General features: G+C 37.7%; 1 protein-coding gene across 1 annotated transcript; it reads right to left on the reverse strand.

Moving 5' to 3' along the window:
* Positions 1-5,356: 5,356 nt before the first annotated feature.
* Positions 5,357-9,305, reverse strand: LOC117331258 (metalloproteinase inhibitor 2-like). Its single transcript, XM_033889856.1, has 6 exons — positions 9,267-9,305; positions 7,946-8,082; positions 7,696-7,802; positions 7,121-7,220; positions 6,079-6,200; positions 5,357-5,665 (listed from the first exon to the last, which is right to left on the reverse strand). Exons 2-6 carry the CDS (start codon positions 8,073-8,075, stop codon positions 5,483-5,485), a joined length of 642 nt encoding a protein of 213 aa, XP_033745747.1. The 5' UTR covers positions 8,076-8,082; positions 9,267-9,305; the 3' UTR covers positions 5,357-5,482.
* Positions 9,306-23,306: the final 14,001 nt, after the last annotated feature.

Consider the following 23,306-nt stretch of genomic DNA (forward strand, 5'->3'; position numbering starts at 1 on the left):
GAGTTTGAAACGAGCTGTGAGGCGATTGGCATATCAAGGTATTCATCGAGTAGATTATAAGATATATTTCATATAACATAGCCACAAGTGTAAGATTATGTTTATCCCTTAAATGTTATATTTAGGAATATAAGTAAAAACTTTCAAATTTGTTTTTATATCAGACTGGCGAATTTAGACTCGGACGGTATATTTTTTTTTATCCTGCAACTGCCATACACACTGACCGATAACTACTGACAGATAAACGTATACTTTTTCCGTCAATACGATTCACGTGAATTTGTTCCACATGTGACGGGACTAATTTCAACTTGACCCTCAACTTTGACTTGAATTTGTAACGTTAACGTAAACAAACGCAAATAAGTCGTATGTCGTAATCGCCAAAACTAAATTTGCTTGTTTTTCTTTAGTAAAAAAAGACATATGATGTAAGTAAATACCGAATTCTTACAAATTAGAATATCATCGTATGTGTTCTCAAATATGTATGGTGTTCATTTTCATCAATCGTAATCTTATTCATTGCCGATATCGTCTGCTTCTCGGTGGCCGACTTCTAAAAATGTCACAACAATTTATTCAAATATGTTGACAACTAATCTTCAATCTTAATCAGAAAATCCATCCATACCCAGTGTCACAAACACACGTGCTCCAGGCCTACCGTTTAACAACAACTCGAGCACGGTGACGCAGTCGAATTCCCAGCTTAATTCAATGTTTTATGGCGCAACACTCCACATAAATAATTTGAACATTTATACAAACCAAAATAATATTTCAAATACATAGAGGATATCTAACAGTGTCTTCAGTAATACCAAATATATTTCACGAGGGGGGCTAATATTTTGATATTTTTCACTCGTGCGGCGCACTCGTGAAAAATATCAAAATATTTGCCACACGAGTGAAATATTTTTGGTATTACTGAAGACACTGTTAGATATTCTGTTTATTACATTTTTTATCAACGAAACCCCTACCCCGTATGCTAACTAGGCCTACAGCGATAATTTGTAAACAAAAAAAAGTAGTTTCCCCTGTCAAGGTGCTGACATATATGTCGGGCTTTCTGATTGGTCAATTATTTTGGTATTTTCTAATCATTAATTTGATTGGTCAAATCAGCAAAAGTGATATTTTTCAAACGTGAAAAATATGATATTTTTCACTAGTGAAAAATTAGTGAAAAATATCACTTTTATAGAATGAATAATACTTTTTGATATTTCACTGGTAAAAATGTAATAAAGTATACTTTCAAGTAGACATATCCTTGACTTTCAGATGTGGCCAGGCTCCAACACTAAACAAAGTTGTCATAATAACATCAGGTGTATGTCACAGTGCTCGAGTTGTTGTTAAAGCCTATTGTTACGCCTTACACACAGTGGCACACCTTTGTGTCTGATGTCTGCCAATTCTAAATCGTTTTGTTGATGTTGTTTTAAATATATTGTGAATTAAATTGGTCTTTGTCAAGATAATATTTCCATACAGGTTTAACTGAAACTGAATTCTGATTCACATAAAAAGCGTGAAACTATTTTTCAATGGCGCATTAATAGTTTCGTGGTAGTAAATACACACAGTGGTATCAATGAATGGATATTTTCCTGCGCGATGTAGCCGTTCACGTCATACGGAGTCACTCGTACCCAAGAAAGATTAACAAAACCGTAATTTGCTTGTTTTGAATGTCGGCAACTCGTAGAAAATTGTTGCATGATAAACAGAATACATGGTTAGTATATTAAAATACAAGGTTTATTTTTGGCTTGAACCCTCGCAAAAAATAAACCTGGTATTGTAAGATACTAATCATGTTTTCTCTATTTCTGAAAAGGAGACAATCACCCGAGATCGACGATTCATTGTGACGTCATAATGTATCATTGACGTCACCATATTGCTTTCACAAGTGACCAACTGTGTATCCAAATACGCTTAAGAAATGTCCCAGCATAAACAACTAAAAATAACATTTTTCAAAACTTGAATATGACTTTAGTCGTCGAACGCATACAATGGATGTGATTTCCAAAAGGTAGCCTGGACGCCTTAGGATTGTTTCATTTTTATGAAGGATTTAAACAAAGACATACATTATAGGGAACAACCAACCAATTGAAAAAATATATTTTTGAAACAGCCCCTGTGTATAGAACGTTGAGCCAAGGATAAAATGTCTGGCAGCCACTGATTGGCCAGTATGTTATGAAGTGAGAAAATAGATATGTAGCCTGATAGGTAACTATCAATAAGAAATGTTGATATAAATTTCTTAAGTCCGATTGTTTTTTTTCCCAAAAGTTCACGTAATAATAGTAAACAGGTAAACATTTAAGATTTTTGAGAATTTTTACTGCGAAATTCACCTAGACTCGTCAGTGATGCGTCAGATTAATCAAGCTACACCAAACTGTTGTTTCGTTCTCCTAGACTCGTCAGTGATGCGTCAGATTAATCAAGCTACATCAAACGGTGGTTTCGTTCTCCTAGACTCGTCAGTGATGCGTGAGATTAATCAAGCTACACCAAACTGTTGTTTCGTTCTCCTAGACACGTCAGTGATGCGTCAAATTAATCAAGCTGCACCAAACTGTTGTTTCGTTTTCCTAGACTCGTCAGTGATGCGTCAGATTAATCAAGCTACACCAAACTGTTGTTTCGTTCTCCTAGACTCGTCAGTGATGCGTCAGATTAATCAAGCTACATCAAACGGTGGTTTCGTTCTCCTAGACTCGTCAGTGATGCGTCAGATTAATCAAGCTACATCAAACTGTGGTTTCGTTCTCCTAGGCTCGTCAGTGATGCGTCAGATTAATCAAGCTACACCAAACTGTGGTTTCGTTCTCCTAGACTCGTCAGTGATGCGTCAGATTAATCAAGCTACATCAAACTGTGGTTTCGTTCTCCTAGACTCGTCAGTGATGCGTCAGATTAATCAAGCTACACCAAACTGTGGTTTCGTTCTCCTAGACTTCGTCAGTGATGCGTCAGATTAATCAAGCTACACCAAACTGTGGTTTCGTTCTCCTAGACTCGTACAGTGATGCGTCAGATTAATCAAGCTACATCAAACTGTGGTTTCGTTCTCCTAGACTCGTCAGTGATGCGTCAGATTAATCAAGCTACACCAAACTGTGGTTTCGTTCTCCTAGACTCGTCAGTGATGCGTCAGATTAATCAAGCTACACCAAACTGTGGTTTCGTTCTCCTAGACTCGTCAGTGATGCGTCAGATTAATCAAGCTACACCAAACTGTTGTTTCGTTCTCCTAGACTCGTCAGTGATGCGTCAGATTAATCAAGCTACATCAAACTGTTGTTTCGTTCTCCTAGACTCGTCAGTTATGCTAATGGCCCTAACGTTCTGATACCTAGAAGGCGACTGAGGAAATTAAAAGAAAATCTACGTGTATTGGCTCCATAATTCATAAACAATAATAATTTTCAATATACAAAAGAGCGTAAATTACGAAATCGAGACATACAGGTTACAGCAAACACTAGTGATATTAGTCCATCATTAACAACAATTACTGATTTTTAAAAGCTTCCCAATTATGATTTATGTTCGCAGAGAATGCTGGTTTCCAGAACAATCATCAAACAAGATTTTAATGTAAGTAAGGTAAGAGTCTGTAAGAGTCTGTAAGAGTCCGTAAGACTATGTACATGTAAGAGTATGTAAGAGTATGTAAGAGTATACGTAAGAGTCTATAAGAGTCTACGTAAGAGTCCGTAAGAGTCCGTAGGAGTATGTAAGAGCATGTAAGAGTATACGTAAGAGTCCGTAAGAGTCCGTAAGAGTCTGTAAGAGTCTGTAAGAGTCTGTAAGAGTCCGTAAGAGTCTGTAAGAGTATACGTAAGAGTCTGTAAGAGTATACGTAAGAGTCTGTAAGAGTATACGTAAGAGTCTATAAGAGTATACGTAAGAGTCTATAAGAGTATGTAAGAGTCCGTAGGAGTATGTAAGAGTATACGTAAGAGTCTGTAAGGGTATGTAAGGGTATGTAAGGGTATGTAAGTGTATGTAAGAGTCTGTAAGAGTATACGTAAGAGTCCGTAAGAGTCCGTAGGAGTATGTAAGAGTCCGTAAGGGTATGTAAGCGTATGTAAGAGTCTGTAAGGGTATGGAAGAGTATGTAAGTGTATGTAAGAGGCTGTAAGGGTATGTAAGAGTATGTAAGAGTCCGTAGGAGTATGTAAGGGTATGTAAGAGTATGTAAGAGTCTGTAAGAGTATGTAAGAGTATGTAAGAGTATGTAAGAGTCTGTAAGAGTATACGTAAGAGTCTGTAAGAGTCTGTAAGAGTCTGTAAGAGTATGTAAGAGTCTGTAAGAGTATGTAAGAGTCTATAAGAGTATACGTAAGAGTCTGTAAGAGTCTGTAAGAGTATATAAGGGTATGTAAGAGTATGTAAGGGTCCGTAGGAGTATGTAAGAGTCCGTAGGAGTATGTAAGGGTATGTAAGTGTATGTAAGAGTCCGTAGGAGTATGTAAGAGTATGTAAGAGTATGTAAGAGTCTGTAAGAGTATGTAAGTTATATTCTTTCTGCTGTTCTGTGTGCATGCAGTTGTCTATTGGTGTGAAAAACGGAACGCAGCACGCGATTTTGACCCTATTTAGTTTGTAATGTTTTGGCTGTAGTTATAGGGTGGTTGTTTAGGTAAAACGTTGTAAAACAACAAAAGCAAAAACAAGATTATTGTTTTCATTTTTCCCTCCATATTTTATCATTCAATTAAAGAAAATTCCGGTAGTATAATTCATTCTATTATTGCTACAGTAAAAAAAAGCCTTCTTCTATTCAATGGTTGATGCAAAATCTTTAAAAAAATTTAGTAATAAAAACTGCTAATTACATTGGGTTTTTTTTGTGCATACTTTGAATTTCGCTCCGAACTTTACGTGAACTATTTTGTTCTTGAATTACAACCAAAGGCGACAATTAGGGATTGTCTCCCCTCTGCCGTTCTAGCGAGTGCAAAGGAGATTTTTAACTCCTTTTTCTGTGTATGAATACGATGTTTTGTATCACTATGAAAAAAATATATAAATATATCCGTCTGTGTTTTTACAACGATGTATACCTTTGGATACATGACCAATGATCTATAAAGTACGTGCCGACGAATTGTAAGTCATTGTCGCTTCGTCAATTTGAAGTATTGTCGTTTCGCCATTTTTCTGACAAAAGATACGACATGTACTGGTTGTACATTTGTAACCCGATCCAATATTAAATGTAAACAAAGCACTCCTTAATAACACATGCGTATATTTTGTATGGAAATGTCTATAATTTCGATGCATCAATTAAAACACAAAAGTTCAAAGATAATGTGATCAGTACATTTTATTGTTATAACGACGTGTTCTGAGTGTTCCTAAGACATCACTGTGTCCAGTGTGACCTCCTAAGACATCACTGTGTCCAGTGTGACCCCGTAGGTCTATCAACTGATTACGCTGTAATAGCGACAGTGAGGCTATTATCGAAACATGGCCCGAAGGATTTACTCTCCTTCCATTTACATTCTGGTGCACATCCCGCCTTGGTAGACTCCACACACGTAGCGTACTTACAGAAACAGTCCTTCTGCTCCGAGATTAAACTTGGATCGATTTGACATTTGCTTTCACCAATCTGTTTTAATACAATTTACACAGAGTAATATCAATTATCAATTACATAGATATAAGCATATCGATATCTGCATGACTCTCACATCTATTAAATTTGTCGATATTTTTATCACCAAAATATTTGATATATTCAAGAACTAATTTGAAACGATGATAACGATATCGTTTAAATTTGAACAAATATATACAACTCGCAATTCAAACTTCAGTGTAATAAATTTGGAACATGATACTTTTCAATTCCATGTCCAAATTTAATAAACGTTTAAATTTTATTTTCAAAGATAGTATTTTTCTCAATTTACTGGTTTTTGCCCGGCAAATTTTCAACTACTTATAAATATCATGTATTTTTTGGCGTAAATAAAACATTTAGATTTTTATATTTAATTGTACAATTGTTTTTTCACTAACCTCGCATTGGCAATTTTTCTTATATCGCTTATTAACACCAATTTTCATGTGACTGGTGACGTCATTCCAGTTGGTATGTAGGCCACATGGATCTAAAATTAGGTCACCTGATTCTTCCGTACCTGTAACATCGGAATGCACATCCATCAGAAATTTTCTTACGACAGCCGTGTGATCTGCCAATAATTTCCCCAGCGATTTAAATTTAAGCATCCGTATCGAGTTATACCACACCTTAAGAGAAATGAGATAAAACTATTCTTTGTATCTGAGTAGTCTGGCAATGATTATTACTTTAAACCCCAAGACGTGTATTCCACATTTCAAACTTGCTATATGTTATCAGAGTAATGAAGCATTTTACAACTTCATTGAAACAATGACGCTATAATTTTTCAAAGTCTCGCGTTTGCCATTCACCACGATACAATCATTATTTTAAACACGATTGATCTTGAATTCAACTTCTACCAGGTATTTCAAATACATTCAGCGGTGTCGGGAATCTTCTATAAGCATGTCCAAGTAAAGCAGATATCGCCGAATGGTCCCAATATATGGACGCATTGGTTATTGTTTCACTGTAGAGGATGTTTACTTACATTAAATATGTTATATCAATACAAAACAGCCATAACTGTCTTTATACATAAACTACGCAGTTCAAGTGTATTTAAACAATAATTGATTAACTTAAAAGGAGACTTTACTTTAATATATGAAATATATACCAAAATAGTAGTACTTTTCTATGTGCCGGTATAGACTAAATTAAAGAGTAAAATTACCTTCAATTGAAAGATATTGAATATCACATGTCAGAATCGTGTGATTGTAATTATATGTATATATATATATATATTTCGGTAGGTCACGTGTTCAGTACCGCAGAAAAACACCCTGTCGTCACGTTACAAAAAAAACAACAAACAAACAAAAAAACAAACCCCACACACGAAAAATCCCTCCCCCCCCCCTCCAAAAAACAAAAACATATGAATGTAGTTATCTTTTGAAAAATCGTGGTGATTTCTTCACTGACCGCTGAGAAGGAACGTCTGATCGATCGTAAGTCCAACGCCACACGGCAGAGTGTCTCGAAATGCCCACACAATCTCGTAGCAACCCTTTGTCACATTTCCCTGTGAATAAAACAATTAAACGTACACGTAGGAATAAGAAAACAAGGGTTAACATTTAAAAAAAACTTTTTTTATGAGAAGCTCTTTATAGTTATTACCTTTCACTATTGAATCACATTGTTTACGAACAATTAAAAGTCATTTTAGAAAATTCTATTAAATTCAATAATTGTTGAGGTACATGATGCTGAACCCCCGAACATATTGCGTGCAAATAGCTTAATTCAGCCATACCCGGTATTCCATGTTGCGTAACTGTCATAAGTATTTGCTTACCTTTCCGGAGTACCCAGAATGATTTTGATAATTTCTGTACGATTTTCATTACACTCAATATTATGTTTTTTATGAGCAAAAGAATAATTAAAAAGAATAACACATGTCAAAGAATCTTTTACTTAAGTCAGTAATAAATCTATTGTAGGGAAACACCCAAGAGGAAGAATAACAGAGCAGCTAATTTATATAAACAAACCTTAAAGATCTCCTCGACAATAACTGTATATTCGTCCTGAGGATCGAATTCTGGGGTTAGAGGATCGTCACCATAATTTGTCAAACCTTCCACAGTTGCTTTGATCACTGTTAAAATAAAGTTTAGATATGTATTTTTCTATTCTTATTGTTGATTCTCTGTTTTAAACATAATCAGCCGTATTATTGCGAACCAATTGCATGATTCCATTTAATCACGAAAAACTGTTCATCGTTGAACCCTCACTTACCGAAATCTGCCTTACAGAATGCCTCTTGTGGATGAACCTTGTCCGGACAAAGAGGACACATTCCGGATGTTCTAAATACATTGAAGACGAGCAGTATCGCTATTGTCGCCACTAGTCCTCTGGAATCCATTTTAATGCTGCAAACGTAAACGAAGGCTATTTGTTTTGTTAATTGTTTTTAAGTATTACCAATGTCGACATAACTATATAACTCAAAATTCAGTGTTTTAAAATACAATCATTTGAGATGACTAAGACTTTGAAGCCAGAAGAAATATTTGATATATCATCAAGTCGTGTCGGATGTATTCTTTGTATGATCGCTTATATCATAACAATTTTATTTTCGGCAAATGTCCTTATTGTAATACAATACAATATAATCCAATAGAGAATTGTTCATTTCAAAGTCATTAATCACAATTAAATTTGATGCATATACATGAAATAAATGTAGGAGATGAATCTTACACAACCAACAAATGATTAAATAAATCTTACACAACCAACAAATGATTAAATAAGTCTTACACAACCAACAGATGATTAAATAAATCTTACACAACCAACATATGATTAAATAAATCTTACACAACCAACAAATGATTAAATAAATCTTACACAACAAACATATGATTAGATATACCTTACACAACCAAAAGATAATTAAATAAATCTTCAAGACACTGTATGGTATGTTAAAATAAATGATCATGCGATAAAGGCAGCAGAGGTTGAGAAAGGCCCTATCTAGCATGGTCTCTGGCTGTAGTTCAAACACAACTTAACGGTAAAACAACAGTTAACATTACATAATGAAGTACTCTATCAAAGTTGGTTCATATATAAAGTATTCTTCATACATGGACTTCGATGATCATTCGATATATACATCAATATATTATGATTACAATAATTCAATAACAATCGTCGTGTGTATAACATAGATAAAATTGAGGAAAGTGAAAACAATCACTTAAAGAATCTCCACACATGATTGACAAAGTAACGAATTACCTAGGAAATGTTTTTCTAAATACTCTCTCTAATATTTGATACTTTTCCCGCTTACATTGATTCTAAGGATACACACCAAAACGCATGATTTACTAGGATTCAATTGAACTTTACAAAGCAACTTTGAATTAATCGAACTGTAGCTTTTCCTGCGACTTTTAACAAAAGAGTAAAAATGCGATTAAAAAAACCCAACTCACAGCGCTATCGGAATTATTAAAATATGTGTAACATCAAATGACATCATAATATGCAGCTTTTCCGATTTTGAAAAAAAAAAATAAATGAATAAAAAAAACCTCACCTCTTTTAATCAGCGCCGGGATATGCTTTGATTTTTTTTTTGGTGTCACTTCTTTTATTAACGCAGGCTGCAATCAAATATGTATTAACGAGACTATTTGTGCTTGAATGTATCAAAGCATTACCAGCGTTTATATTAATGATAACATCGTACTTAAACATTAAATGATACATTTCTCAAACATGAAAGACACATGTTGTACATCGTAAAAGCTGACATTAATTTTTCAAATGTGAAATATTCAGAACAAAATACAATAATCAATGTAAAGTGTGTAACATCAAACATTTTACAGGTAAAAATCTGTAACAAATGAAGCAATTATTCTTAGCAAGCTATGACTATGTTTTATGTCCATTTTATTTTCATTCTGATGAACATATTCCGAAACACCGTGATCTTTGATTAAAAATGTATGGTAATGCTAATGGTAGTTAAATAACGGTAATAGTTCAACAAGGTCTGATGACAAAATAAACAATGGCTATAACAAAGAAACAACGTGTTCCCAGGGTAGCGGTTTTCTGTGTGTTCAACCCCTTAACTGACAGATAATGCTGAGTACGTCTTCACCTCCATGGTATCCTCTTCCCACTCCTGTCCTGATGCCACAATGTTGTCATTGTAATTGTTTAGCTGATATTTAGCCAGATATCAAGGTACTACAGTAAAACCAGTCTCATTAAGCTCGCATTTTACTTCTTGATGATTTTGTATGAATTTGTTAAAAAAGAAAGAAAAGTTTAAAAGGCATTTTATTGTAACTCTGCAGGTCCAACCAATGGAAAGGAAATATCTGCTGCTACGCCAATGAGTTCAAGGAGTTCACTAATGTGACAACATCTTATAGAATTACTGATTTTATTCCGCCCTCTAAAATGAAACAAAAGTGGCCATACTATATCGTGTTCATACGGTAATATCTATTGGATACCCCAAAGCATTTCCAACATTGAAAAAGTCCATCTATGTAAGATTTTGCCAAGAAACTGAAACAAATCAAAATTATAAGCGAATTGCCACTGGAGTAGCTGAAGTTATATTGAATCGAATCAAATTACCGTATGACGTTGTTTTTGCTATGTCGTAATTTCACCACTGATGAATAGTAACAATAACGAAATCTGCAACGTTTAGAAAACGAATAGTTTGATTGAACACGATGACCACACTGTAATTACGTGACAGCAAACTGATTGAAGCGACACTTCCGGACGTGAATTGATATGATCAGTTCCGGTGGATTTTGAAATCATTGTCGTAATTGCATCCTGGCATTAACCATAGGGTTGATTTTCCTTGGTGCCGTTTTAATATCGATCAATTGTTACAATCAATCTGCGTTGTTTCAAATCTCCTAATTTGTCCAACACTAAGGCGGTCTCCGGTAAAGATGTATAAATGTGAGATCTAATAAATGTGTAGTATCAGGTATAAATGTAAGTCGACCTATAACGTCACTAATTAGCTTAGTTTATGCTGTTACCCCTACTATACAAAGCATCTGAGTAATTAGCTTAGTTAATGCTGGTACCCCTACTATATAAAGTAGCTAAAACATTTTCTAGCTAAGTTAATGCCCTCACCCTACTATATAAAGTAGCTAAAACATTTTCTAGCTAAGTTAATGCCCTCACCCTACTATATAAAGTAGCTAAAACATTTGCTAGCTAAGTTAATGCCCTCACCCCTACTATATACAGTAGCTAAATAATTTGCTAGCTAAGTTAATGCCCTCACCCCTACTATATACAGTAGCTAAATAATTTGCTAGCTAAGTTGATGCCCTCACCACTACTTAATAAAGTAGCTATGTAATCATCTTGATATATGCCCTAACGCCTACTATATAAAGCAACTAATTATTCCTACTTAATAAAATAGCTAAGAAATAAGTTTAGTTTATGCCCTTACCCCTACTATATAAAGCAGCTTAGTAATTAGCTTAGTTAATGCTGGTACCCGTATTAAATACAACTGCTAAATAATTAGTGCAATTACAGTATGTTGGAATTTATGTTCACTTCTTTTATTCTTATGATTTAGAGTCATGAGAATGACGTTAGTGTATTGGTTATAATGTCGCAATTGTCTTGCCAGTTCCATTCAAACATGTGGCCTGAGTTATGAGTGAACAGGTATATGTTTGTATTTGTTCTGGCTGGCGTTGGACTGTTGGAGACACTTTTCTCTCGGCGAACTGATTATGATCTCGCATACGTGTAGGAGCTATCTAGGAAAGTATTCTGTAGTGTTCGAAAATATTAAAGACATTATTAAGAGGTGGTAATATCGTAAAGTTTAATATGTAATTGTATATGAATGAATGAACTTTTGAGAGATACAGAATGATGAAGACCATGAGAAAGTCGTATGTTCCATATTTTGATCTCATTTGGAATATTTAATTTCCTTACACGACATGGAGTCAGACATGTCCGATGATTTTGGCCTAGTGTTCCGTTGTCACCATCCTAACTCTTATTTGAGATTTGAGTTAACTCGGGTTTGACCTAGATTTGTATGGCGAGTGTCGTCGGTGAAGTAGAAAACGCTTACATTTCCGGAACACCTGGTCTTAGTTTTGTACGTGTTCGTATAATGCCCTTGTTTGATCGATTTTGAAATAGGATTACGGTTTTGTTATCATGTCGGTATTATGTGTTGTTTTTAGTAAACTTTGTTACAAAACTTGTTGTTATACAAAATATGGTTGTACCCGTTTCCTAGATCATCCACTGTCGACTCCTACATTTCTGTGTAACCTCAACGCTCTTACACAGTTTTTGCCACTCTCAGAATCTAAAATGTTTTTACCTCTTACGATACTACAAAACCTCCATGATCTGTCATGAACTTACCTCTGACGATCCTACAAAACTTTCAGGATCTGACATGGGTTTATCTCAGATGGTTTTACAAAAACTTCCCGGATCTAACATGGATTTAACTTTTACGATCCTACAAAACCTCTAGGATCTTACAAAATCTCCAGGATCTGACATGGATTTACCTCTGATGGACGAACATAAACATCCAGGATCTGACATGGATTTACTTCTGATGGTCTAACACAAACCTCCAGGATCTGACGTGGAGTTACCTTTGATGGTCTAACACAAACCTCCAGGATCTGACATGGATTTACTTCTCATGGTCCAACAAAATCTCAAGGATCTGACACGGATTTACCTCTGATGGTCTAACACAAACCTCCAGAATCTGACATGGATTTACTTCTGATGGTCCAACACAAACCTCCAGGATCTGACATGGAGTTACCTTTGATTGTCCAACACAAACCTCCAGGATCTGATATGGATTTACCTTTGATGGCCTAACACAAACTTCCAGGATCTGACATGGATTTACCTCTGATGGTCCAACACAAACCTCCAGGATCTGACATGGATTTACCTCTGATGGTCCAACACAAACCTCCAGGATCTGACATGGATTTACCTTTGGTGGCCTAACACAAACCTCCAGGATCTGACATGGATTTACCTCTGATGGTCTAACACAAACCTCCAGGATCTGACATGGATTTACCTTTGGTGGCCTAACACAAACCTCCAGGATCTGACATGGATTTACCTCTGATGGTCTAACACAAACCTCCAGGATCTGACATGGATTTACCTCTGATGGTCCAACACAAACCTCCAGGATCTGACATGGATTTGCCCTTTCCGATTCTACAAATCTCCTAGGATCTGTCAGGTATATATCACTTAAGATCCTACATAAACCTCCAGGATCTGACATAGTCTTACCTTTGACGATCCTAACAAACCTCCAGGATCTGACATAGTCTTACCTTTGACGATCCTAACAAACCTCCAGGATCTGACATAGTCTTACCTTTGACGATACTAGTAAACCTCCAGGATCCGACATAGTCTTACCTTTGACGATACTAACAAACCTCCAGGATCTGACATAGTCTTACCTTTGACGATACTAACATACCTCTAGGATCTGACATAGTCTTACCTTAGACGATACTAACAAACCTCCAGGATCCGACATAGTCTTACCTTTGACGATCCTAACAAACCTCCAGGATCTGACATAGTCTTACCTTTGACGATCCTAACAAACCTCCAGGATCTGACATAGTCTTACCTTTGACGATACTAACAAACCTCCAGGATCTGACATAGTCTTACCTTTGACGATCCTAACATACCTCCAGGATCCGACATAGTCTTACCTTTGACGATACTAACAAATCTCCAGGATCTGACATAGTCTTACCTTTGACGATACTAACAAACCTCCAGGAGCCGACATAGTCTTACCTTTGACGATACTAACAAACCTCCAGGATCTGACATAGTCTTACCTTTGACGATACTAACAAACCTCCAGGATCTGACATAGTCTTACCTTTGACGATCCTAACAAACCTCCAGGATCTGACATAGTCTTACCTTTGACGATCCTAACAAATCTCCAGGATCCGACATAGTCTTACCTTTGACGATCCTAACAAACCTCCAGGATCTGACATAGTCTTACCTTTGACGATGCTAGTAAACCTCCAGGATCTGACATAGTCTTACCTTTGACGATACTAACAAACCTACAGGATCTGACATAGTCTTACCTTTGACGATACCAGTAAACCTCCAGGATCTGACATAGTCTTACCTTTGACGATGCTAGTAAACCTCCAGGATCTGACATAGTCTTACCTTTGACGATGCTAGTAAACCTCCAGGATCTGACATAGTCTTACCTTTGACGATACTAACATACCTCCAGGATCTGACATAGTCTTACCTTTGACGATACCAGTCAACCTCCAGGATCTGACATAGTCTTACCTTTGACGATCCTAACAAACCTCCAGGATCTGACATAGTCTTACCTTTGACGATACTAGTAAACCTCCAGGATCTGACATAGTCTTACCTTTGACGATACCAGTAAACCTCCAGGATCTGACATAGTCTTACCTTTGACGATACTAACAAACCTCCAGGATCTAACATAGTCTTACCTTGGACGATCCTAACAAACCTCCAGGATCTGACATAGTCTTACCTTTGACGATCCTAACAAACCTCCAGGATCTGACATAGTCTTACCTTTGACGATCCTAACAAACCTCCAGGATCTGACATAGTCTTACCTTTGACGATACTAACAAACCTCCAGGATCTGACATAGTCTTACCTTGGACGATCCTAACAAACCTCCTGGATCTGACATAGTCTTACCTTTGACGATACTAACAAACCTCCAGGATCTGACATAGTCTTACCTTAGACGATACTAACAAACCTCCAGGATCTGACATAGTCTTACCTTGGACGATACTAACAAACCTCCTGGATCTGACATAGTCTTACCTTAGACGATACTAACAAACCTCCAGGATCTGACATAGTCTTACCTTGGACGATCCTAATATACCTCCAGGATCTGACATAGTCTTACCTTTGACGATACTAGTAAACCTCCAGGATCCGACATAGTCTTACCTTTGACGATACTAACATACCTCCAGGATCCGACATAGTCTTACCTTGGACGATCCTAATATACCTCCAGGATCTGACATAGTCTTACCTTTGACGATACTAACATACCTCCAGGATCCGACATAGTCTTACCTTTGACGATCCTAACATACCTCCAGGATCTGACATAGTCTTACCTTTGACGATACTAGTAAACCTCCAGGATCTGACATAGTCTTACCTTTGACGATCCTAACAAACCTCCAGGATCTGACATAGTCTTACCTTTGACGATACTAACAAACCTCCAGGATCTGACATAGTCTTACCTTTGACGATCCTAACAAACCTCCAGGATCTGACATAGTCTTACCTTTGACGATCCTAACAAACCTCCAGGATCCGACATAGTCTTACCTTTGACGATACTAGTAAACCTCCAGGATCTGACATAGTCTTACCTTTGACGATACTAGTAAACCTCCAGGATCTGACATAGTCTTACCTTTGACGATGCTAGTAAACCTCCAGGATCTGACATAGTCTTACCTTTGACGATACTAACAAACCTACAGGATCTGACATAGTCTTACCTTTGACGATACTAACAAACCTACAGGATCTGACATAGTCTTACCTTTGACGATACTAACAAACCTACAGGATCTGACATAGTCTTACCTTTGACGATCCTAACAAACCTACAGGATCTGACATAGTCTTACCTTTGACGATACTAACAAACCTCCAGGATCCGACAAGCCCATGTATTATAATTGATAGCAATATCAAGTCGAAGTGAAATGTATCAAATTGAAGAAGTACATGTCTTGTTTACTAGATATATTGATACCTCATGCTATTTCACAACGTTAAATATCTATTTAGTATTTATAGAGTTCGCTCTAAGTGATTAATTAAATTCAATATTTTGAACTAGGAAATTGAATGAACAAAAATGAAAGACGCTATGCGTTATTGAAGTATCCAGTCGGCTCCAGATACCACGTAGGATAGACAATTTAGTTTCGACCTAAATGTTTTCAATATTTTCTCTGTAACCATCTCTTGTGTTGTCTCGACAGGGCTTCTACAGCTCTCTACAAAGTAAGGTTCTATCAATTTTTCTTCTGTGTGCTATCTCTATAATCAAAGACGATGTGAAAAAAACTCGCGCGAAATATTATTCCTTTATCGATTTTGATACCACCTCTCCATTTTAACGGAATTTTATGTTCCTGAAATACAGTTATGATTTAAATCAATCTTTGATTTTTCCATGTGCTGACTGTTCATGTTAGACATGTTCTCTGTGGTACATTTCGAATTCTCATTGCTCACTAGTCTATTTCTTAGAAACCAATTTTGTTATCGTATAAAGGGCAAATTTACATCTACAATACAGTGGTTGTGGCTACATTGATATGAAAATGACATATGATTTGGTTGACGTAGGAATCCTATATAAATCACAAATATAATATCACTGTGTGGTGTTACAACGTCATTCGTTCATATTACAAGATCGTGTGATGCATTGATTACCAATCAGTTATATATCTTAGTGGCAGGAGAGGTAGTATTTGTACACGGTACGTCATGTTTCATACCAGAATGGACCGTTGCTCCACACGCACACTGCTGACATACAAGACACTGTGTTGACATCCATATCGTCTTACAGATATGTCGCCTGGTGCACTTCATAAGCTATAGCTGACAAAACGCTCGTGCAGGATTCAGATAATTGCCGGCTAAACGGCAATACATATATATTTATGCGTAAACATGCAATAAACCATATATACTTGTAATGGCGAATATGGTATCGTGTATTATAAATACTACGTCACGAGAAAGCCCAGTATATTATTGGGAGTGATGAGTGTAAATCATGTGATATGCATCTCTTACAACCAAGCTTTTCCCCGTTATGCATGGTTATTTTAATGCATTTCGTATGTATTTACTACTCGTGCAGTAGTACAATAATGGATAATAATGATTTATGGTGGACAGGCCGTGTAAAAACATCTGGGCATATGTCAGAGAGAGACATTTAAATACCAATCAAAATTACAAATTATACTCCCGTAAGTGCTGTAAGGTTGAAGTACTTTACCAAAAGTCTTCTTCATCATGTTATCTAAACAGAATTCAGCCATTCAGTATACTGAAATCTTTGTGTCCCTGTTTTATTCTGTAGGTAGTGACAGCCATTCAGTATACTGAAATCTTTGTGGCCTTGTGCTATTCTGTAGGTAGTGACAGCCATTCAGTATACTGAAATCTTTGTGTCCCTGTTTTATTCTGTAGGTAGTGACAGCCATTCAGTATACTGAAATCTTTGTGTACCTGTTTTATTCTGATGGTAGTGACAGCCATTCAGTATACTCAAATCTTTGTGTACCTGTTTTATTCTGTAGGTAGTGACAGCCATTCAGTATACTGAAATCTTTGTGCCCCTGTTTTATTCTGTAGGTAGTGACAGCCATTCAGTATACTGAAATCTTTGTGTCGTTGTGTTATTCTGTAGGTAGTGACAGCCATTCAGTATACTGAAATCTTTGTGCCCCTGTTTTATTCTGTAGGTAGTGACAGCCATTCAGTATACTGAAATCTTTGTGTCCCTGTTTTATTCTGTAGGTAGTGACAGCCATTCAGTATACTGAAATCTTTGTGTCGTTGTGCTATTCTGTAGGTAGTGACAGCCATTCAGTATACTGAAATCTTTGTGTCCTTGTTTTATTCTGATGGTAGTGACAGCCATTCAGTATACTGAAATCTTTGTGTCCCTGTTTTATTCTGTAGGTAGTGACAGCCATTCAGTATACTGAAATCTTTGTGTCCCTGTTTTATTCTGTAGGTAGTGACAGCCATTCAGTATACTGAAATCTTTGTGTCCCTGTTTTATTCTGTAGGTAGTGACAGCCATTCAGTATACTGAAATCTTTGTGCCCCTGTTTTATTCTGTAGGTAGTGACAGCCATTCAGTATACTGAAATCTTTGTGTCGTTGTGTTATTCTGTAGGTAGTGACAGCCATTCAGTATACTGAAATCTTTGTGCCCCTGTTTTATTCTGTAGGTAGTGACAGCCATTCAGTATACTGAAATCTTTGTGTCCCTGTTTTATTCTGTAGGTAGTGACAGCCATTCAGTATACTGAAATCCTTGTGTCGTTGTGCTATTCTGTAGGTAGTGACAGTCATTCAGTATACTGAAAACATTTTTGTCGATGTTTTATTCTGTATGCCTATACACTGTACATGTGTTTATAAGTGTTACTACACCTAAGGGATAATACACTTATCATCAGTATGACTTATTTATCATTCACGAAGCATTTTGTTGTTTCGTGGCCATACCATTTCATTCTCGACTGTTATTACAGCAGTTACACTTAAATCAGGATCTCTCTGATGATGATTAAACCGGTAACACTGGCAGTGGTAAGTGTTAAATTAGACACACTGTCTGTTGAGGATTGAATCAGAAACATTGTGTGGTGAGGGTAAAACCTGACACACTGTGTGGCGAGGGTAAAACCTGACACACTGTGTGGTGAGGGTTAAACTAGACACACTGTGTGGTTAGTGTTAAATTAAACACACTGGCTGTTGAGGATTGAATCAGAAACATTTTCTGGTGAGGGTAAAACCTGACACACTGTGTGGTGAGGGTAAAACCTGACACACTGTGTGGTGAGGATTAAATCGGACACACCGTGTGGTGAGGGTAAAACCTGACACACTGTGTGGCGAGGGTTATATCAGACACACTGTGTGGTGAGGGTAAAACCTGACACACTGTGTGGTGAGGTTAAATCTGACACACTGTGTGGTGAGGGTAGAACCTGACACACTGTGTGGTGAGGGTAAAACCTGACACACTGTGTGGTGAGGGTTAAATCAGACACACTGTGTGGCGAGGGTTAAATCGGACACACCGTGTGGTGAGGGTAAAACCTGACACACTGTGTGGCGAGGGTTATATCAGACACACTGTGTGGTGAGGGTAAAACCTGACACACTGTGTGGTGAGGTTAAATCTGACACACTGTGTGGTGAGGGTAGAACCTGACACACTGTGTGGTGAGGGTAAAACCTGACACACTGTGTGGTGAGGTTTAATCAGACACACTGTGTGGCGAGGGTTAAATCGGACACACCGTGTGGTGAGGGTAAAACCTGACACACTGTGTGGCGAGGGTTATATCAGACACACTGTGTGGTGAGGGTAAAACCTGACACACTGTGTGGTGAGGTTAAATCTGACACACTGTGTGGTGAGGGTAGAACCTGACACACTGTGTGGTGAGGGTAAAACCTGACACACTGTGTGGTGAGGGTTAAATCAGACACACTGTGTGGCGAGGGTTAAATCAGACACACTGTGTGGTGAGGGTAAAAATCAGACACACTGTGTGGCGAGGGTAGAACCTGACACACTGTGTGGCGAGGGTTAAATCAGACACATTGTGTGGTGAGGGTAAAATCAGACACACTATGTGGTGAGGGTTAAACCAGACACACTGTGTGGTGAGGGTAGAACCTGACACACTGTGTGGTGAGGGTTAAATCAGACACACTGTGTGGTGAGGGTAAAACCTGACACACTGTGTGGTGATGGTAAAACCTGAAACACTGTGTGGTGAGGGTAAAACCTGACACACTGTGTGGTGATGGTAAAACCTGAAACACTGTGTGGTGAGGGTAAAACCTGACACACGGTGTGGTGAGGGTTAAACCAGACACACTGTGTGGTGAGGGTTAAACCAGACACACTGTGTGGTGAGGGTTAAACTAGACACACTGTGTGGTAAGTGTAATTAGACACACTGTCTGTTGAGGATTGAATCCGAAACATTTTCTGGTGAGGGTAAAACCTGGCACACTGTGTGGCGAGGGTTAAATCAGACACACTGTGTGGTAAGGGTAAAAATCAGACACACTGTGTGGTGAGGGTAAAAATCAGACACACTGTGTGGCGAGGGTTAAATCAGACACACTGTGTGGTGAGGGTAAAAATCAGACACACTGTGTGGCGAGGGTAGAACCTGACACACTGTGTGGCGAGGGTTAAATCAGACACATTGTGTGGTGAGGGTAAAATCAGACACACTATGTGGTGAGGGTTAAACCAGACACACTGTGTGGTGAGGGTTAAACCAGACAAACTGTGTGGTGAGGGTAAAACCAGACACACTGTGTGGTGAGGGTTAAATCAGACACACTGTGTGGTGAGGGTTAAACCAGACACACTATGTGGTGAGGGTAAAACCAGACACACTGTGTGGTGAGGGTAGAACCTGACACACTGTGTGGTGAGGGTTAAATCAGACACACTGTGTGGTGAGGGTAAAAATCAGACACACTGTGTGGTGAGGGTTAAATCAGACACACTGTGTGGTGAGGGTAAAATCAGACACACTGTGTGGTAAGTGTTAAACTAGACACACTGGCTGTTGAGGATTGAATCAGAAACATTTTCTGGTGAGGGTAAAACCAGACACACTGTGTGGTAAGGGTTAAATCAGACACACTGTGTGGTGAGGGTAAAAATCAGACACACTGTGTGGTGAGGGTAAAACCAGACACACTATGTGGTGAGGGTTAAACCAGACACACTGTGTGGTGAGGGTAGAACCTGACACACTGTGTGGCGAGGATTAAATCAGACACACTGTGTGGTGAGGGTAAAACCTGACACACTGTGTGGTGAGGGTAAAACCTGACACACTCTGCGGTGAGGGTTAAATCAGACACACTGTATGGTGAGGGTAAAAATCAGACACACTGTGTGGTGAGGGTAAAACCAGACGCACTAGGTGGTGAGGGTTAAACCAGACACACTGTGTGGTGAGGGTTAAACTAGACACACTGGCTGTTGAGGATTGAATCAGAAACATTTTCTGGTGAGGGTAAAACCAGACACACTGTGTGGTAAGGGTTAAATCAGACACACTGTGTGGTGAGGGTAAAAATCAGACACACTGTGTGGTGAGGGTAAAACCAGACACACTATGTGGTGAGGGTTAAACCAGACACACTGTGTGGTGAGGGTAGAACCTGACACACTGTGTGGCGAGGATTAAATCAGACACACTGTGTGGTGAGGGTAAAACCTGACACACTGTGTGGTGAGGGTAAAACCTGACACACTCTGCGGTGAGGGTTAAATCAGACACACTGTATGGTGAGGGTAAAAATCAGACACACTGTGTGGTGAGGGTAAAACCAGACACACTATGTGGTGAGGGTTAAACCAGACACACTGTGTGGTGAGGGTTAAACCAGACACACTGTGTGGTGAGGGTTAAACTAGACACTTTGTGTGGTGAGGGTTAAACCAGACACACTGTGTGGTGAGGGTAAAATCAGACACACTGTGTGGTGAGGGTTAAATCGGACACATTGTGTGGTGAGGTTTAAACCAGACACACTGTGTGGTGAGGGTTAAATCAGACACACTGTGTGGTGAGGGTTACACCAGACAGACTGTGAAGAGAGTGAACCCCAAGAAGGGCCATACAAGCTCAATCGATATCAGGCGATGCAATTAAATGACCCAATACTAATTTCAAAACTGATGTTTACTTGTAATTATTTACATTTAACGATAGCTAATCAATGTTAAATGCTACTCGCCTTTGGCGAATCCGCGTTTCGAGGCTAATGAGTGCGTTGATCAAAATACATCTTGGACCCGTACAATCGTATAATCATAAGTCAGCAATGTGTCGACAATCATCTAATATTTAGTGAAGTTTTTGGTCACATGTGTGTCATCAAGGCTATAAGGAGTGATAGACGCATTGTCATTTATCAGAATCAAAGAGGAAATTAGTCATACGTAGTGACATGGTAAAATTGATGAAGGAGTGACAGCCGAGAAGGGCTGCACTTATCCTTTACAACTTCAAAATCAACGTCCATGATTTATATTCTATTGTTAATTTCATTTAACCTTGAGATAACAATTGCAGGAAGGTAATTATTTTCCCTCATTAAGATCATTAGTGATCAGGATATACCTTGAGTTAAGATTGCCTCTTATTTCAATACAAACGTGTAATATCGTACGTGAGATTCCGCCCATGTATTATATTGCTCTACATGTATTATATCCATTGTCAATAACCCCCTCCCCCTCACCTAGACCTTTAATCACCAAATCTAATATATCGAACACGAGGCATCCTGTAATATGTCAACTATTCACTGTTGTAGTTTTGAGATATAATGCCAATGTATTGAATAAAGAATCAAATCCTTCAAATAAAATATTTCTCTGCAATACTTCGATTGGGAAGTCTTCACTTACATCTTAATATTCCAGGGCTAATACATCGAGTTGTAACTCTTCACATTTATTATAACATTTCACAGGCAATACACCAATTTGTAACCCTCTTCTGTTATTGCGTTATTTCGAGGAAATTCCCCGAGTTGCAATGCTTTCTTATTTTTTTAATGAACAATACTTTGGAAGGTGGCTTTTCACTTTTATTATAATATTTAACGGGCAATACTCCGAGTTGTTATACTTTAAATATATTATAATCTTTAATGGACAATACTTCGAGTGACGACTCTTCACTTTTATTTTGTCTAATTTCCATAGTCAATGTATCGAGAATATATTCTCCACGCTAACAGGTTGTGGACAATAGAGAGAGTAGAATCCCTTCCATAAATAATACAGCACTGCTATGTAGAACACAGAAACCACAGTATTCTCACCAACATGTCACTGTTTACCTTCTCTACAGTACCAGGAAGCTGTAAGCCAATGGAGCTACAGTTCACATGTAACGGCCGCCAAACACCACGAGAACACAATTACCCCATGTCAACACATGTTACCTAAGGCTCTTTACCAGAACACTGGTGTTCCTAAGTAATGGTATTTAATACCTTATTTAGGTTTAGCTACCTTGTCTTATATAGTTATAAAGTGTTTGCTACTTTTTCTTCACATAATATAGTTTTTGCTACCTTGTCTATACGTTATATAGTTTTTTGCTATTTCGTCTTCACGTTATATAGTTTTTGCTGCCCAGTCATCACATTATGATTTGTTTGCTACCTTGTCTTCACGTTATATATTTTTGCTACCTTGTCTTCACGTTATATAGTTTTTGCTACCTTGTCTATACGTTATATAGTTTTTGCTGCCCAGTCATCACATTAGGATTTGTTTGCTACCTTGTCTTTACGTTATATACAATAATGTAGTTTTTGCTACCTTGTCTTTACGCTATATAGTGTTTGCTATTTCGTCTTCACATTATATAGTTTTGCTGCCTCGTCTTCACATTATATATAGATTTTGCTACCTCGTCTTCACATTATATAGTTTTTGCTACCTCGTCTTCACATTATATAGTTTTTGCTACCTTGTCTTTACGTTACCTGAATATAGTTTTTGCTATTTCGTCTTTACGTTATATAGTTTTTGCAATTTCGTCTTCACGTTATATAGTTTTTGCTGCCTTGTCTATACGTTATATAGTGTTTGCTATTTCGTCTTCACATTATATAGTTTTGCTGCCTCGTCTTCACATTA

Source organism: Pecten maximus, chromosome 7 (genome assembly GCF_902652985.1).
Source record: "Pecten maximus chromosome 7, xPecMax1.1, whole genome shotgun sequence".
Taxonomy (NCBI): domain Eukaryota; kingdom Metazoa; phylum Mollusca; class Bivalvia; order Pectinida; family Pectinidae; genus Pecten; species Pecten maximus.

Bases quoted from the DNA above. Each gene is read 5' to 3' on its own strand.
- LOC117331258 (XM_033889856.1), bottom strand. From the start codon at position 8,075: ATGGATTCCAGAGGACTAGTGGCGACAATAGCGATACTGCTCGTCTTC. The intron at 7,803-7,945 runs GTAAGTGAGGGT...TTATTTTAACAG, and splicing joins ATTCTGTAAGGCAGATTTCG to TGATCAAAGCAACTGTGGAA. The intron at 7,221-7,695 runs GTTTGTTTATAT...TTTTATTCACAG, and splicing joins TTGTCGAGGAGATCTTTAAG to GGAAATGTGACAAAGGGTTG.